Source organism: Odocoileus virginianus, chromosome 4 (genome assembly GCF_023699985.2).
Source record: "Odocoileus virginianus isolate 20LAN1187 ecotype Illinois chromosome 4, Ovbor_1.2, whole genome shotgun sequence".
NCBI classification, from domain to species: Eukaryota; Metazoa; Chordata; class Mammalia; order Artiodactyla; family Cervidae; genus Odocoileus; species Odocoileus virginianus.
In genome coordinates, this window is record NC_069677.1 from 26,094,150 (window position 1) to 26,111,234 (window position 17,085).

Genomic DNA, 17,085 nt, shown 5'->3' on the forward strand with positions numbered 1-17,085 from the left:
GATAGTTTTTGTTGAACAAACAACACAAATAGTTCCCTGGTCAGGGAGCTATATATATTTCACATGCTCCAACTGAAAGATCTTATCTTGCATGCCCCCACATGCTGAAACCAAGACCCATCAGCCAAATAAATAAATTCAAAAAACAAACAAAAACCAGCTGCAATACTTCTGATGGCCACTTCTAAAAGTATACTTTAGGTCTTTTTCACGATAAAGTGCCATATTTATTGTACTACTTATTTATTGTATTCACCATGTTTATTGTATTTCTTAATAATTTAGCAAGTACTGTTGTCATTATTTTAATAATGACATTTTCATTTTAAATGTATTAGTGACAAAGTTTTTGTTATACCCCTTTTCATTTTAAATGTATTACTTACAAAGTTTTTGTTATACCCAATCCCATTTTCCCATAAACCCTGTGATTTTTACTAAGTAATTTTGCACAGCACAGTGATTTTTAGGAATGGATATGTCACATTACAGTAGAACTGATGAACTAAGATACTGCAAACCACAGGGCACGGCCAAACAAACACACTGTTCTGATATACTATAATATTAGAAACTTAAAATATTATAATAGAAATAAACCAAAAGATAAGGTGGAAAGATAAAAGTGCATGACTTCTTCCAGAAAGCATATTATAAAAACACAGAAACAAAAATTCAAAGTCAAAGAGAATTAGGAAATCAGGATAAATGGTCTGACACCCAAATTAAAAAATTTCAGAAATAAAATTTCACAAAATGGAAAAAACTTGTTACTAAAGAAATAAGGAAAATTCTTAGAAGTGAAGGATATGTTTCTAGATTAAGAGGACTCAGAGTTCTTTGCCCAAAGGGAGTAAAAAAAGACACCAAGGTGTATCATCATAAAATTTCAGATTCATTGCACAAAGAGAAGATTGTAAACAGGGTGACAGCTGAGAAGCTGGCCCAGAAAGAAGTCCAAATTGAAGCAGAAAAATGAAAGGTTTCAAAAGAGAAAGCGAGCAACAGAATAAAAAAGAGAAAGGAAATCCTAGATTACCTGCTGTGTTTGAATATGTGGAGAGATGGTTCATACACTCGTCAGATTTGTTTGTGGTAAATGAAAATTAAGTGAATGGAAAAACAGAACAATTAAGTGTAACAAAACCAAAATACATAAGAAAAATGTAAATATAGTACTACACAACACACAGAGAGAACTAGGAGTTAATAAACAATAACAAAACAGTTCTAATAATGTCAATAAGTGAATATTTATTAAATCCCAAATTGTGATTTAACAATATTGGGGAGCTATGGAGAGGCAAAGTGGGTATATGTCTGGGTATGTGTGTAGAAGGAATAGTGTAAGGGTTATATCTTTATATTTCATAGTAAATAATGTCTCAATTTTAAAAATCCAGAAAGAATACCATATAAAAATACAGTGCTAAATAATGAAGAACAGCTTAAGATTTCAAAATGGGAAACAAGAAATAAGTTGTGGAGCAAAGAAAGTGGGGCTGTTTTTTAGCATAAGTTTTGTAATACTTAGTTTTATTAGTCTTTGTACATTTATTGTTTTGATAAAAATAACAAATTAAAAAAACAAAAGGATCATTTTTACCTGTCCAAGTTCTTCATTCAGATCAGAAGTATTGACTTGAGCTTTCTCATCTGATTCTTCATGATAGAGATCAAGATCCCAGCCAATAAAAAATGATCCAAGAAATTTTTGCAGTTCCACTGTCACGTATAATGAAATTGGAATGATGAAATTGTAAAGGACCAAAAAAGCAAGGAAGTCTGAAATGAATTTCAGAATCTGTGGGAAAAAAATGATTTTTGGTAAGAAAAAACATGAGAATTTCTTTATCATCACTGAAGAAAATAATCAATTTCGCATTTAAATAGACTATCAACTATATTCTGAAACAGAATAGCCTCATGAGTTGAAATTCATTTATCGAATTGTCCTTTCAACACACTTACTGCTCTTTAGAATCCTAAACAAAGAGAAAGAAAAAAAAGGTTAAAACCAAATTACTTAATTTGTTACTTTTTGTGCCTGTGCACAAGCCTGAGCCCAGCTGCTCAGGCAGGTCTGACTCTTTGCAACACCATGGACTGTAGCCTGCCAAGCTCTTCTGTCCATGTAATTTTCTAGACAAGAATGGGTTGCCATTTTCTACTTCAGGGGATCTTCCTGACCCAAGGATTGAACCCAAGTATCCTGCATCACAGGTGGAGATTCTTAACTGCTGAGCCACCAGGGAAGCCCAGTGAATTACTCCGATAGAAATGAAAATTAGTTAATTTACTCTTTAGTTAATCTATAATATACAGTAAATGGAATAAAAATTTCAATATCTAGTACTGAAATGGAATGCCAATACAGATAATCTAAATTTTTGTGATCTTCTTTAACCATTCTAGTTATGTCATAGGGAATATAATTGCTTATGTCCTAAAATGTAAAAAGCATACCAGTACAAACATGCTGGCTACTCTTCACATGCAATATCCTTTTGATATCCTTCAACAATAATACTTTTAGGGGATGACAGTGGTAACTCCTATCAGAAGACACTACAAAACATTAAAAGATATAAAATTTCCAAAGAATAAAATTTTCTTTATAACAGAGTCAAAAGCACCATAAAATACCTTACTACTATTTCTTTGATGTTCTGTTTTTTGGTTATACCAAGGTTCATCCCATTTCTCTTCAGCTTGCCATGTATATTTCAAGATAGTACTGATGATGGCTTCAGAAATAAGGATTATTAGATAAATTATCAAAAATGTATTCATTGACCTGAAATGAAAAAAAGAGAATATAAAATCTATCAATAACACGTTACTATACTCATTTGTTTGGAAATTATTATTGGTGTTAAATAAGACATTAAATATATAAGATATTATGATAGCTATCTAAATGACACAATTTATGATCACTCAATTGAAGCTATTTACTAGAAATAAAAGAACAGATACATATGATTACAACCATATTTACTATAGTTAAGCTACTGTTCAAAATGCTTATAGTAAATGACAGTTTTGGCCAGTTATTTTGCTGGAAACAATGATCAAAAGATTTTCTACATTTTCAGAACCTATCTTACTTTATGTGCAAACATAACTAATATTTGTATAGCATTGATATTTTATAAAACTTTTGTCACATCCACTAACTTGCCTTATGTTAAACAAAAAGCAAGCTTGTCTAATGTTTATAAAAACCTGTGAAGAAGAGATTGCATCCTTTTTAAAGATGGTGACAAAAACTCAAAAATCATTCTGTAGACTTCCCCAAATCATACAAGTCACGAATTGACTTTAAAACCCTCTTCTTTTCACTGGGCAAGCTTCATACTGTATCTCTAAAGTCCTTCATCAATGTTCTGTTCTTTTCAGCACATGGATTTTATATGGATTTTGTTAGGTGTCCACCTAGGTACTTCTTTGGGGGTGGTGACTGCAAATGGTATAATTTAAATTTCAGTTTCTGTCATTGGTGTTTTTTAAATGTCATTATTTAGTGCTGTGACAGTTAATTTTTGTGTTGACTTGACCAGGCTAACAAGAGAGCTGGTAAAACATTGTTTCTGGATGTGTTTGTGAGGGTGTCTCTGGAAGAGATAGTTGGTTCAGTAGACTTAGTAAAGACATACGCCCTCACCAATATAGGCAGTTAGTCGCTCAGTCATGTCTGACTTTTTGCAAGCCCATGGACTGTAGTCTGCCAGGCTCCTCTGTCCATGGAATTCTCCAGGCAAAAATACTGGAATGGGTAACCATTCCCTTCTCCAGGGTATCTTCCTGACCTAGTGATCGAACCTGGGTCTCCTGCACTGCAGGCAGACTCTGAGCCACCAGGGAAGCCCCAATATACGCAGGCATCATCCAATTCATTGAGGGCTCAAATGGAACAACAACAAAAAAAGGCGAAGGACAAATTTTGTCTCTTCTTGATTTGGGACATCAGAGCTGTTGGTTCTTAGGACTTTGGATTTGGGCTAAATTATACCACCGAGTTTCCTGGGTCTCGATCTTGCATTTGGCTGACAGACTTCAGGGGCTCCACAACCACGTGAGCCAATTCCTGTAATAAATCTCCCCTTATATGTAACTTAGGTATAGTCTACTGGCTTAGTTTCTCTAGAGAATCCTAATGCAAGTACTATAAATTTCCTTCTCAGCACTGCCATAGCTACATTCTACAAAATGTGATTGTTGTATTTTCATTAATTTCTAGGTATTTAAAAACTTTTTCTTTGAAATTTCCTATTTGACCCACAGATTACTTAGAAGAGCTCCACGTGCTCCATATCTTTGCCAATAATTGGAACGTTAACGTGTTTCCATTTTCACCATTTCAATACACGTCTTGATATCTGTCGTTTTACTTTGTATCTCTTATGACTAATGATATATGCTTTTTCATGTGCCTATTGGCACATGGTATATTCTCCTTTGTGAAGTATCTGTTCACATCTTTCCTATATTTTCACTATTTTTCCTATTTTTCACATATTTCATAAATATGTAGGAGCTTTTAATATATCATTATATATTTTGAATACAAGTTCTTTGTAAGATAGATCTTGTGAATATCTTCTCCCAGTTTTTGGCTTATTTGTTAATTTCCTTAGTTGTGTAGTCTGATGAGAAGTTTTTAACTTTGAGGAAGTCCAGTTTATCAATTTTTCCTTTTATTTATGCTATCTGTGTCCTAAAAAAATATTTAGCTATCTCCAGGTTGTGAAGATATCTTCCTAAGTTTTCTTCTAAAAGTTTCATAGTTTTAGCTTTTATGTTTAGGCCTATGATCCATCCTAAAAATTTTTTTGGTGTACAGTGTAAGGCAGGAGTTGAAGTTTATTATTCTTTTTTTCCCACTTGAATATCCAATTGTTGTTACATCATTTGTTGAAAAGATTTTTTTCCTCACTGAATTCACTTAATGCTTTGGCTGAAAATCTATTGACTATTTCTCAACTTCCTATATTTTAACTTACTGAACTATCTTTTTATGCTAAAATCATACGAAACTTACTGTAGCTTTATACTGTCTTGAAATGAGGCAATGTAAATCTTCCAGCTTTTTTTTCTTAAGAAAGATTGTTTCCATTATGCATTTGCATATGTATTTTGGCTACTACATTTCAATATTCAGATTAGAATCACCTTGCCAATTACTACAAAAAAAAAAAAACTTGCTATGATTTTAACTAGGAACGAAAGAATTTACATATCAACTAACAGCTTAACAGTATTGAGCCTGTCAATCTACTATGATTTCTCCATTTATTTAAGACTTTAACATCTCTCATGTTTCATAGTTTTCATTATAGAGATCTTGACAAGTTCTTAAAAATTTATTCCTAAATATGTTTTTTCGACACTACTGTAAAATGTAACTGTTTTCTTAAAAATTTCATTTTCCTACTATTTCCTAACATATAGATGAGATTGAAAAGATTTAAAAAATTGATCTTGTATTCCAAGATCTTGGTAGTATCACTTACTAGTTTCAGAAGTTTTTTTGTTGAGTCTTTACAACTCTCTACGTGACCAGTCATGTGTCTTCTGATAGGGAGAATTTTACTCCTCACTTTCGAATGTTTATGCCTTTTATGTTTTTGTGTTGTTGCACTGAATAGGGTATCTAGGATAATGCTGAAAGAAAGTAGTGAGACTGGATCTTCTGGGTACAAGCCCTTTACAAGACATGAGCTTTGCAAATATTTTCTCCTAGTTAATGGCATGTCTTTTCATTTTCCTAACATTATACTTTCATGAAGTTTAATTTATCAATTTTGAGTTTTGCTTTGGGTTCCTTTTTTGTACATTTCCTTATCTAAGAAATATTTTCTTAATCCAAGGTCACAAATATTTTCCCCCATGTTTTATAGATTTAGCTATTATGCTTAGGTCTTACATTTTGAAACAGGTAAGGGTCAAAGTTTGGTTTTTGGCATATTAATGTCAATTGTTCCAGCACTGTGCTGAAAAGACTATGCTTTTGTGTGGAGATTTTTAAAAATAATTCTCTTTGATACATAGAGTTATTTACACTTTGTTTCACCTGTGACAATCTTTGAAAGTTATGTTTTCAAAGAATTTGTTCATTTCATCTAAGGTGGAAAAATCTAGAAACAAAAAGGTTAATTTCTTTATCTGTGGATCAAGTGACCATGTACGTAGGATCTGCAGTGATATCCTCTCGTTCATCCCTGCTCTTTGTAATTTTTAAGCTTTCTCTCTTCTACCGCTTCTTTTTCCCTTTGATCCCTTGATCTAGGTATGCTGCTGCTGCTAAGTCGCTTCAGTCATGTCCGATCTAGGTACAGATTTACCTATTTTAATATTTGCAAAGAAGCAACTTTTGGCTCTTAATTTTGTCTACATCTTGTTTTTATTCTATTGTTTAAAGCCTGCATTTTAAATATTTCTTCTCTTTATTCTCAGATTGGGTTTAATTGTTTCTTTTTATCCAGTTTAAGGTGGAAACTTAGACTAATTTTAAGCCTTTCTTCTCTCCATAAACATTTAAAGCAAAAAATTTCTCTTTAACCTAGGTTTTGCCTGAGTCTGCAGATTTAATATGCTGGATTTAAAATTATCATTCTGTTTTCTTCCTGCAATTTAGAAATTTTCAGTTATTATTTTTCAAAGATTTTTATTCTTCCCCTTTTGCTCTTTTTTTTTTTCCTTTTTTTTCAGGGACAGGGACTCAATTAAATTTATGCTAGATAGCTTAATATTGTTCCACATGATTCTGAAACTCTGTTTTTCTTCAATTTTCTTTCTCTGTTCTTCAGACTGATGTCTATTGCTCTTTCAAATTCACTGACAACTTCTGCTTCCCTTAATCTGGTATTGAGTCCATCTTATGACATTTATATTCCAATAATCATGTTTTCCCAACTCAAGAATTTTCACAGCATTCTTTTATAGTTTCCATTTAATCTGTTGAGATTTCACATATGTTCATTCACACCTTCCTTTAGGCTCCTGAACATATTTATAAAATCTGCTACCAAGTTCTTGTCTACTAATTACAAGGTCTAAATCATTACATAGTTTCTATTGAGTTCTCTAAGTATGAGTTACATTTCCTTCACGTCTGCTTTTTTTTTTTTTTACCAGAACAAAAAACAGGGGAACTTTAACCTTGCTTTACATAACTCCTTTTTAAAGTAAAACACAATACATAAAAACCATAAAGAAAATTACTGATAGTTTCAACTAAATAAAAATTTTATATGATAACCATATTACAAACTAAGTACAAAATCAAATAGTAAAATAAAAAGGTATATAATTACAATATATTAGTTATGGTACTTATTTACATTTTTTATTAATACAAGTTTTTTTAAAACTTTTAATCTTGTATTGAGGTATATAGCCAATTAACAATGTTTTGACACTTTTAGGTGTACAGTGAAGGGACTCAGCCATATATACACATGTATTCATTCTCCCCCAAACTCCTTTCTCATCCAGGCTGCCACATAACATTGAGCATAATTCTAGGTGCTATATAGTAGGTCCTTATTCATATCTGCTTACTTTTGACTACATATTGGATTTTATAAATAATAATTATAGAGACTGTATTCTTTTATGTTTCCTCAGATGAGTGCTGATTTTTATTTCAGCAGGGAGTTAACGTGACTAGCTTCAAACATCAAATTCTGTTTTCTACTGCTGTTGAAACAGCAAAATTCTCTGTTCGGTTCTTTCAGCTTCTTGGTATTGACTTTTTGCCAAGCCCACTGGAGTCTCCCCTGTACATGAACAGTTCTAACAGTCAGTCAAGGATTTGGGCAGAATTTATGTGCCTGTTTTGGAGTTCATTCCCCTAAATGATTTTTCCCTTTTTAGCTGCTCCTTCAGCTTTGAACTTCGTCCTTTAACATCTACACACTATACAGCTCAGTCTCTCTCATAGCCTGTGCAGTAGCACAGTAAGTAAAAAGGGCCCTCAAGTAAGAAGATGCACTCCCCCCTTTTGCTGCTGTCATTTTTCAGGAGTAGACTCCTTGCCAGTTTATGTTTCTGATCACTTTCCAATGCTTTCAAATACCTGTTTATTAGTATTCTGCCCAGATTTTATAATTGTTATCTGCAGGAGGTTTAGTCTGCTCAAGGAGTTCCATTATTATTCAACAGTATTTATTTTAAAATCATAATTTTAGTACCTGCAATATGCCAAACATTGTGCAAAATGCTACATGTATGCAGAAATGTTAGAAACCATCCGTTCCTCTTTGACATTGATCTTAATATTTGGAGGGATGGTTTCCTGGTGGTCCAGTAGTTAGGACTCTGAGCTTTCAGTGCTGTGAGCCCAGGTTCGATCCCTGGTTGGAGAACTAATATTCCACATGCTGTATGGCATGGCCAAAATATACATATATATATATATATATTTGCCATCTCCTCAGAAACAAAAGCAAGAAGGGACTATATCAAACTAAAAAGCTTTTGCACAGTGAAGAAAACTATCAATAAAATGAAAAAGCAGCCTACTGAATTAGAGAAAACTTCACAAATAATATATCTGACAAGAGGTTAATATCCAAAATATATAAAAATTTATATAGCCTAACATCAGAAAAACAATCAGATTAAAAAACTGGCAAAAGATCTAATTGGATATTTTTCTAAATCATCAGGGAAAAGCAAATCAAAACCACGAGATACCACCTCATATCTGTCTGAATGGCTATCATCAAAAATACAATGAATGACAAGTGTTGGTGAGGATGTGGAGAAAAGGGAACTCTAATACACCAATTAGGAAAACAATGAGAGACTTGATTTTGGGGGGCTCCAAAATCACTGCAGATGGTGACTGCAGCCATGAAATTAAAAGACCTTGCTCCTTAGAAGAAAAGCTATGAGCAACCTAGACAGCACATTAAAAAACAGAGACATTACTTTGCCAACAAAGGTCCGTCTAGTCAAAGCTATGGTTTTTCCAGTAGTCATGTATGGATATAAGAGTTGGACGATAAAAAAAGCTGAGTGCTGAAGAATTGATGCTTTTGAACTGTGGTGTTGGAGAAGACTCTTGAGAGTCCCCTGGATTGCAAGGAGATCCAACCAGTCCATCCTAAAGGAAATCAGTCCAGAATATTTACTGGAAGGACTGATGCTAAAACTCCAATACTTTGGCCACCTGATGAGAAGGACCGACTCACTGGAAAAGACCCTGATGCTGGGAAAGACTGAAGACAGGAGGAGAAGGGGATGACAGAGGATGAGATGGTTGGATGGCATCACTGACTTGATGGACATAAGTTTGAGTAAGCTCCAGGAGTTGGTGATGGACAGGGAGGCCTGGAGTGCTGCAGTCCATGGGGGTCACAAAGAGTCGGACAGGACTGAGTGACTGAACTGAACTGAATACACCAATGGTGAGACTGTAAATTGGCACAGCCACTGTGGAAAACAATATGGAGGTTCCTCAAAAAAGGTAAAAACAGAACTGCCATATGGTCCAGCAACTTCACTTCTGTGTATTTACCCAAAGAAAACAAAAACACTAGTTTGAAAAGATATATGCACCCAAGGTTCACTGTAGCATTATCTACAATAGCCAAGATATGGAAGCAACCTTAGTGTCTACCAATAGATGAATGGATAAAAAAGATGTGGTATATATTACACACAGTAGAATATTACTCAGCCATAAAAAATGAAATATTGCCATCAGTGACATGGATGAATCTAAAGGGTATTATGCTAAGTCAGACAGAGAAAGACAAACACCATATGATCTTACTTATATGTGGAATCTAAAAAAAACAAAATGAAAACAGACTCATAGATTAAACAGGTAGCTGCTTGACGGGGTTGGGGGAATGGGTAAAATGGTGAAAGGGTTTAAGGGGTACAAACCTTTGGTTATAAAATAAATGACATGAGGATGTAATATCTGTATAAGGGATATGGTCAGTAATACTGCAATAACTTTCTATGGGGACAGATGATCACTAGTCTCACTGTGTCATTTCACAATTGATACAAATGTCAAATCACCACATACAACACCTGAAACTAATATCATCAACTATATGTCAATAAATCAGAATTAAATAAAAATGAGAAACTCTCCCTATCCTCAAGGATACCAACTTTTGTTGACTTGAAACATACATTTATACCACATATTTTATATATATATGTAATAATATCCATATCAACAGTCATATTTATGTGTAAATAAAATAGTTTTCTTACTTTTCTACTGCAGATCGTTTCTGCGATTTGCTCTTGTAATTTAACGCCATCTTAGTTTCCATTCCGGTATAAACAGCAACACCTGAAAAACAAAACAGTCTTAAGCTAATCCTCTACCATGTTTCACAAAAGGAATGTACTCACTAGCATGAAAGCAACTAAGAAAACAATTGTTAAATTCGGCTTTCCTTTAAGTCCCAGAGGTTTTTGGGAAACTCCAGTCATTCAGCCTGCTGACTGAGAAAGGCATACAGATTCTGTTCCTGAATTATAACTGAGATATTTGAATGAAAGCGGTATTACTTGAGTTGGAACTGATAGGGCAAAGAATTTGGAAAGATAAAGATGGCAGAAAATGCCATTATAGATATAGCAAACAGTACACTAAGTACAGGGCAAAGACAGAAATGGAAAAGCACTTTCTATTACGTTGCAACAATGGATTGGGGTCAGTTTGAAAGGCCCTGAATACCAGGATCTGGAGTCTAGACATAATCTCATGAGCACTAGAAAGATAATATGGAAATCTGTCAGAGTAAATGAAGTAAATACAAGGAAACTCTGTTCTAAAAACACGTGCCTATGAGAAGGACTCTGAGATGAAAGAGAACGACAGTAATAATGGGACTAAAACTGAGAAGAGCAGTCTTGAAATTAGGTAAGAGCTGTCTTATTAAAAAAAGAAAAAAAAAAAAAAACTTGTTAACCACTTGTAAGAGAATGAGACTAGAACACTTTCTAACTCCATACACAAAAATAAACTCAAAATGGATTAAAGATCTAAATGTAAGACCAGACACTATAAAACTCCTAGAGGAGAACATAGGCAAAATACTTTCTGACATAAATCACAGCAGGATCCTCTATGACCCACATCCCAGAATATTGGAAATAAAAGCAAAAATAAACAAATGGGACCTAATGAAACTTAAAAGCTTTTACACAGCAAAGGAAACTATAAGCAAGGTGAAAAGACAGCCCTCGGAATGGGAGAAAATAATAGCAAACAAAGCAACAGACAAAGGATTAATCTCAAAAATATACAAGCAACTCCTACAGCTCAGTTCCAGAAAAATGACCGAATCAAAAAATGGGCCAAAGAACTAAACAGACATTTCTCCAAAGAAGACATACAGATGGCTAACAAACACATGAAAAGATGCTCATCATCACTCATTATCAGAGAAATGCAAATCAAAACCACAATGAGGTACCATTACACGCCAGTCAGGATGGCTGCTATCCAAAAGTCTACAAGCAATAAATGCTGGAGACGGTGTGGAGAAAAGGGAACCCTCTTACACTGTTGGTGGGAATGCAAACTAGTACAGCTGCTATGGAGAACAGTGTGGACATTTCTTAAAAAACTGGAAATAGAACTGCCATATGACCCAGCAATCCCACTTCTGGGCATACACACTGAGGAAACCAGATCTGAAAGAGACATGTGCACCCCAATATTCATCGCAGCACTGTTTATAATAGCCAGGACATAGAAGGAACCTAGATGCCCATCAGCAGACGAATGGATAAGGAAGCTGTGGTACATATACAGCATGGAATATTACTCATCCATTAAAAAGAATTCATTTGAATCAGTTCTAATGAGATGGATGAAACTGGAGCCAGAGTGAAGTAAGCCAGAAAGATAAAGACCATTACAGTATACTAACACATATATATGGAATTCAGAAAGATGGTAATGATAACCCTATATGCAAAACAGAAAAAGAGACACAGATGTACAGAACAGACTTTTGAACTCTGTGGGAGAAGGCGAGGGTGGGATGGTTTCGAGAGAACAGCATCGAAACATGTATATTATCTATGGTGAAACAGATCACCAGTCCAGGTTGGATGCATGAGACAAGTGCTCAGGCCTGGTGCACTGGGAAGACCCAGAGGGATCGGGTAGAGAGGGAGGTGGGGGGGGATCAGGATGGGGAATACATGTAAATCCATGGCTGATTCATGTCAATGTATGACAAAACCCACTACAATATTGTAAAGTAATTAGCCTCCAACTAATAAAAATAAATGAAAAAAAAAAAAACCTTTGGCGCTTTAGAACTTTGTTTGAATGCTAGCTCTGCCACTTAGTTCTGCAACCTTGAGCAAGTTATTTAATCTTTCCTTGTCTCAATTTCTCCATCTTTACATGGGAAAAAATACCTCATTAAAACTGTTCCAAGGTTGTGTGACAAATTAGCCAAAAGGCTAGAAATAGAAAGACGATCAATAAATGTTTATGCCTATTCCTAAACAGTATGATGTGAGGAACAATATTCATTATGCTCTCTTCCTAAAGATCTGTGCTGGAATTTTCACTATTAGAATTATTCCTTAAAAGCAGAGGTTACAACTCAAATGATAAAGGCCAAGAAAATTATAGAAATGTGACAAATCAATCTGCAGATTATTGGAGAACCAAAATATCTTAATATCAGCCAATGAGAAAAGATCACTTGGAACAATCATTTCCTGATAACACATTTTGCTCAGCAATAAGACAGAATAAAAGCAGAAAATAAAGTATTGAAATTAAAAAAAAAAAAAGAAATTCGAGAAATCACACAGAATGGTACAACACAGAGAGGCGGTGCTGAAGAAAACAGCAACAAACTCACCTAAAGGAATACACATTTCCTGAAATTTAAGACTGTGAAAGGTATTACTGCTAGAGAGGTGTTAAAATACAGCATTATATGAGAGGGCCTAAAAGTCCTGGAGGTTTCTCTGGACTTTTTAAACCATAAAAATTTACTATGGTTTCCTTTTTTAAATTGTGGCAGAATAAACATAATATACAATTTACCTTTTTAATTCAGAGGTGCTTAGTTACATTTACAATGTTGTGCAACCATCCTCACTATCTAAGAATATTTCACCACCACCCCCCAAAAAAAAGCCTGAACCCATTAGGCAATCATTTCCCATTCCCACCCTCCAGCTCCTGGGAACCACTGATCTAGTTTCTGTCTCCATGAATTTGCTTATTTTGGGCTTTTTAAATAAATGGAATCATACAATATGTGGCCTTTTCTGTTTGATTTTTTTCACTCAGCATAATGTTTTCAAAGTTTATGTTGCAGCATGTATCAGTACTACATTTCTTATAGGGGAGTAATATTCCATTAGTTGGAAAGTCTACATTTTGTTTACCCACTCATTAGTCGATAGACATTTGGGCAGTTCCTACCCTTTGGGCTATTATGAACAATGCTGCTATGAACATTCTCATACAAGCCTTTGTTTGAGCACCTGTCTTCAATTCTTTAAGGTATATATCTAGAAGAAGAATTGCCAGATGATATGTTTATAATTCTACGTTTAACTTATTGAGGAACTGCCAAACTATTTTCCATAGCAGCTGGAACATTCTACTCCTACCAGCAATGTATGAGAGTTCCAATCTCTCCACATTTTTGTCACACTCATTATTCTCCTTTTTAAAAAATCATGGATTTCTTTATCAGAGAGCCTAACACTGATAAGATATAGTACAGTTAACATAAAACAAAAGAATGAGAAAGAAGAGCTCAAAAGCTAACAGGCCATTCCTTAAAGCTGAGGAGCTAGTTGACAGCTAAAGGTTACCATTAACTTCACCATTTACCTAGAGTTGACTCAGAGCACAGTGAATTGAGATCTCCAATGCAAGAACACTATTTATCCTTTGATCCAGTCAGTGTATGTTAAAACAGCATCTGATATACAGTCACAGATCAGTAAGAATTTGCTGAAGGAATAAATGAGCTAGCAGTTTTAACAACCCAATCTAACTATAATGGAATTATACAAGTGGTTTATTGCACCATGGTGCCAGATAATATAGTTCTTAACACCATTAATACAAATGCCAGAATTATCTTCTTAGCAGAAGTATTCAGAAGAAAATATAACAGCAAGGTTCTAATCTAGTATTCAAAATTAGGAATTAAGAAAAAATACAACACAAAATTATATTAACACAATCTTTTAAAGAAAATTATCGTAGATAATAAATTATCTAACCAAAATAACACAAATGCTATGCTTTCAAAAATACTTCATGTAAAGCATCAAAACAAATCTATTATTAAAATTTTTTGATATATACGAACCAAAAATTTCTTTTGTGTTTTTTAATCTGGCTCCACGAAGCAAGAGACTCTCTGGCCCCAGAGGTCTAGGGGGAAAAATAACCAAAAGCATTAAATATATTAAATATTCAATTAAATTTTAAATGGCATCTTTAGCAGACAGAAGGGACCTAAAGCTATACTTACAACAATGCTTTCAAATAAAACCAAAATCTCAGCTAGTATAAGGCTGTCTAGGTCAATCATGATGTTAGTTACTGTAACAACAAACATCTGCTTTAGCATTTCAGTCATTTTAAGGTTAATGACTCAGAAATAAGATTATGCCTGTAGATATAATCAGAAAGCCACTAGTTTCAGAAGTTTAGACATAAAATTCAACAAAACCAAAAAATTAAGTGTTAACTTCAAGAAGACGAAATTTTAAAATTTTGACCAAAATCAATAAACAGTTTTTAAAGGGGAAAATACAGAATTAAAATGCAATGTAAACAGGCTGTGTGAAGAAAAAAAAGCAATGTAAACATAAATTGTAGTATGATTCGTATACAACTGCATGTTTTCTGCACAATTAAAATTATACTAGGTTACAAAAGATAACATAGCAAGTGAGTTAGTAGTTTTTTAAGGCAAGATCAACACTACAAGTTGACTACTTGCATTGCATACTTCTTGGAGCATGGGGTCTTCTTGCTGTTTGAATTTCTCTCCATAAGGGAGATGTAAAACGAGAAGAAATAACTAGAAAGGAAAATTGTATTTTCTTAGTGATAGCAAATGATAACTCTGTAATGGACGGATTAAAAAGCTTTAATTTTGTTGATATTCCTTATCATAAGGCTTTCCAGAAATATACATACAAGGTTATCCAAATTAAACAGAATCTGAACCAATTTTGAAGAGGTCTATAAACCCAAACACTAAAAAAAAATTCCAGTGAATACAGGGGGCCAGGTGTTTGGCTATGTATAACAAGTATCATTTTATTAGATCATATATTTGGAACACACTAAATGGATATTCCAAAATCAATTATTCAGGAGACTTATTACAGTTCTTTTTCATTTGGTTCCAACAATGAATAGAAAAACTTCGAGCTCAAGTTGGCATATAAAATTAGGATATAATGGTAGAAAGCTTCAAACTAAAAAATTCATTTGTTTACTCTGGTTGCCTCAGCAAAGAACAAGGCTCCCTTAAAAAAACAAACAAACCAAAAAAACCATTCTACTTGCTAACATAGTTGATCTTTTCTTTTACCAGCCACAATATCTTTATGCAAGTCATACTATGTATCCACACAAGCATTCCAATACGTCACTATAGAAATCAAAATAAAATCCAGTCATTGTTGTTGAGCAGGGGTCCCTAAATCTACAAAGACCTTGTCACAGAGTTCACTGAGCATGCTTCTATGATAACTTTTATTAAAAATGGGAATCCATCCTGATGCATATTTTTGGTGGCTTATCTTGAAGATTTTATTAAAACAAATTCTCAATTCTTTGTTAGTATCTTATTTTATGCAGCCAATATAAACTGAACATTTTCAGAAAATAGGCGGAATGCTAATTTAATTAGAAGTTCAAGGGTTGATTCCAAGATTTATTCTAAATTCAGCTTTGTGGTCATGGGTAACAATGTAATCTCACCTTATCAGAAAATCTTTGATAGGACAAGAAGTTTTTCATGTATGTTCCCAGAAATTAACCTGAATATTGAGGGAAAACAAACCAAAACAACCAACCAACCAAACAGAAGAGTAAATAAGAAGTTCTAGATTGCCTAGTACTCTAGTTTCTGAGGAATGATTTTGAAGTGAAGACGACCATAAGACATTTTTTGTATTCTAGACTTAGGTGGTGGTAGTTTAAATGTGTAAGAATGTGAAGAGGAACCAGTGTTTCCTTTATGTTACTATCTAATATTATTAACACTACCTAATATTATTAGACCAAAAAATACTAGTACACCAATAATCTTACTAACTTATTTTAATGTTATTTCATGGCATTTGCTTCATCCTCATCTCATTTGCTGCTGCTGGAAATTTGCTAGAAAATGAAATGTCAAATGTTTTCAACTCTTTTTCATGATTGCATTGCTTACTTATCTAATCTCCCTTTAACTTGATTTTATTCCCTCCCCAAACAATTTTTACTTAAAAGTGACTGGATAATGCAAATTTCTTACCTTACAATTTCTTCCATTTGTTGAGTTATTGTCATTCGTCCCATGAATCTATCAAAGAATTCATCATGTTACAAAAAAACTAATAATACATTTATGACATCAATAGGTGGAAATTTTTAGGGAAGTTTTGGCACTATTCTTACACATGAAACAAAACCAACCTTTTGCATGTATGAATGATCCAATATTTGTACTAGAAATTACAAAGGTAAATCAGTCACTAAAAATTTTTAGTGTCATTAAAAAAAATCAATCACTTTAAAAAATTAGTATTCTTAGATTCTCAGGGAGTAATCAGTGGTGCTGTTTTCCTTCTCATGCTCTTCTGCTTCATCCTGTTTCATTTGTGGAGGAGCAGTGTAAAGCCTTTCCCCACTATGCAGTGTGCTCCCTGCCATCCCCTGCATGATTTTCCTGGGCTTTGCAGATAATGTACAAATATGGGCTGGTGCCATAAGCTGTTGCTGCTGCCCACAGCTGTCTCACTAGCTCTCCTTATGGTCTATTTCACCCACTTTTGCCATCAAAATTGTAGCAGGAATTAACAGCCTAGAGGCTGGCCAGT

At 33.9% G+C, this 17,085-nt stretch overlaps 1 protein-coding gene across 7 annotated transcripts in view; it reads right to left on the reverse strand.

Moving 5' to 3' along the window:
• ATP11B (ATPase phospholipid transporting 11B (putative)) overlaps positions 1-17,085 on the reverse strand; it is a 113,209-nt gene that overhangs the window by 58,191 nt on the left and 37,933 nt on the right. For 5 of the 7 annotated variants that reach the window (XM_020879894.2, XM_020879901.2, XM_020879898.2 and 2 more), the window contains 6 exons: positions 16,521-16,568; positions 14,988-15,068; positions 14,349-14,413; positions 10,246-10,327; positions 2,647-2,797; positions 1,607-1,804 (listed from right to left, as the gene is read on the reverse strand). In XM_020879894.2, the coding sequence (XP_020735553.2) occupies positions 1,607-1,804; positions 2,647-2,797; positions 10,246-10,327; positions 14,349-14,413; positions 14,988-15,068; positions 16,521-16,568 (625 nt within the window). The remainder of the gene's footprint in view (positions 1-1,606; positions 1,805-2,646; positions 2,798-10,245; positions 10,328-14,348; positions 14,414-14,987; positions 15,069-16,520; positions 16,569-17,085) is intronic. The other 2 variants (XM_020879895.2, XM_020879900.2) reach the window with 2 other exon arrangements.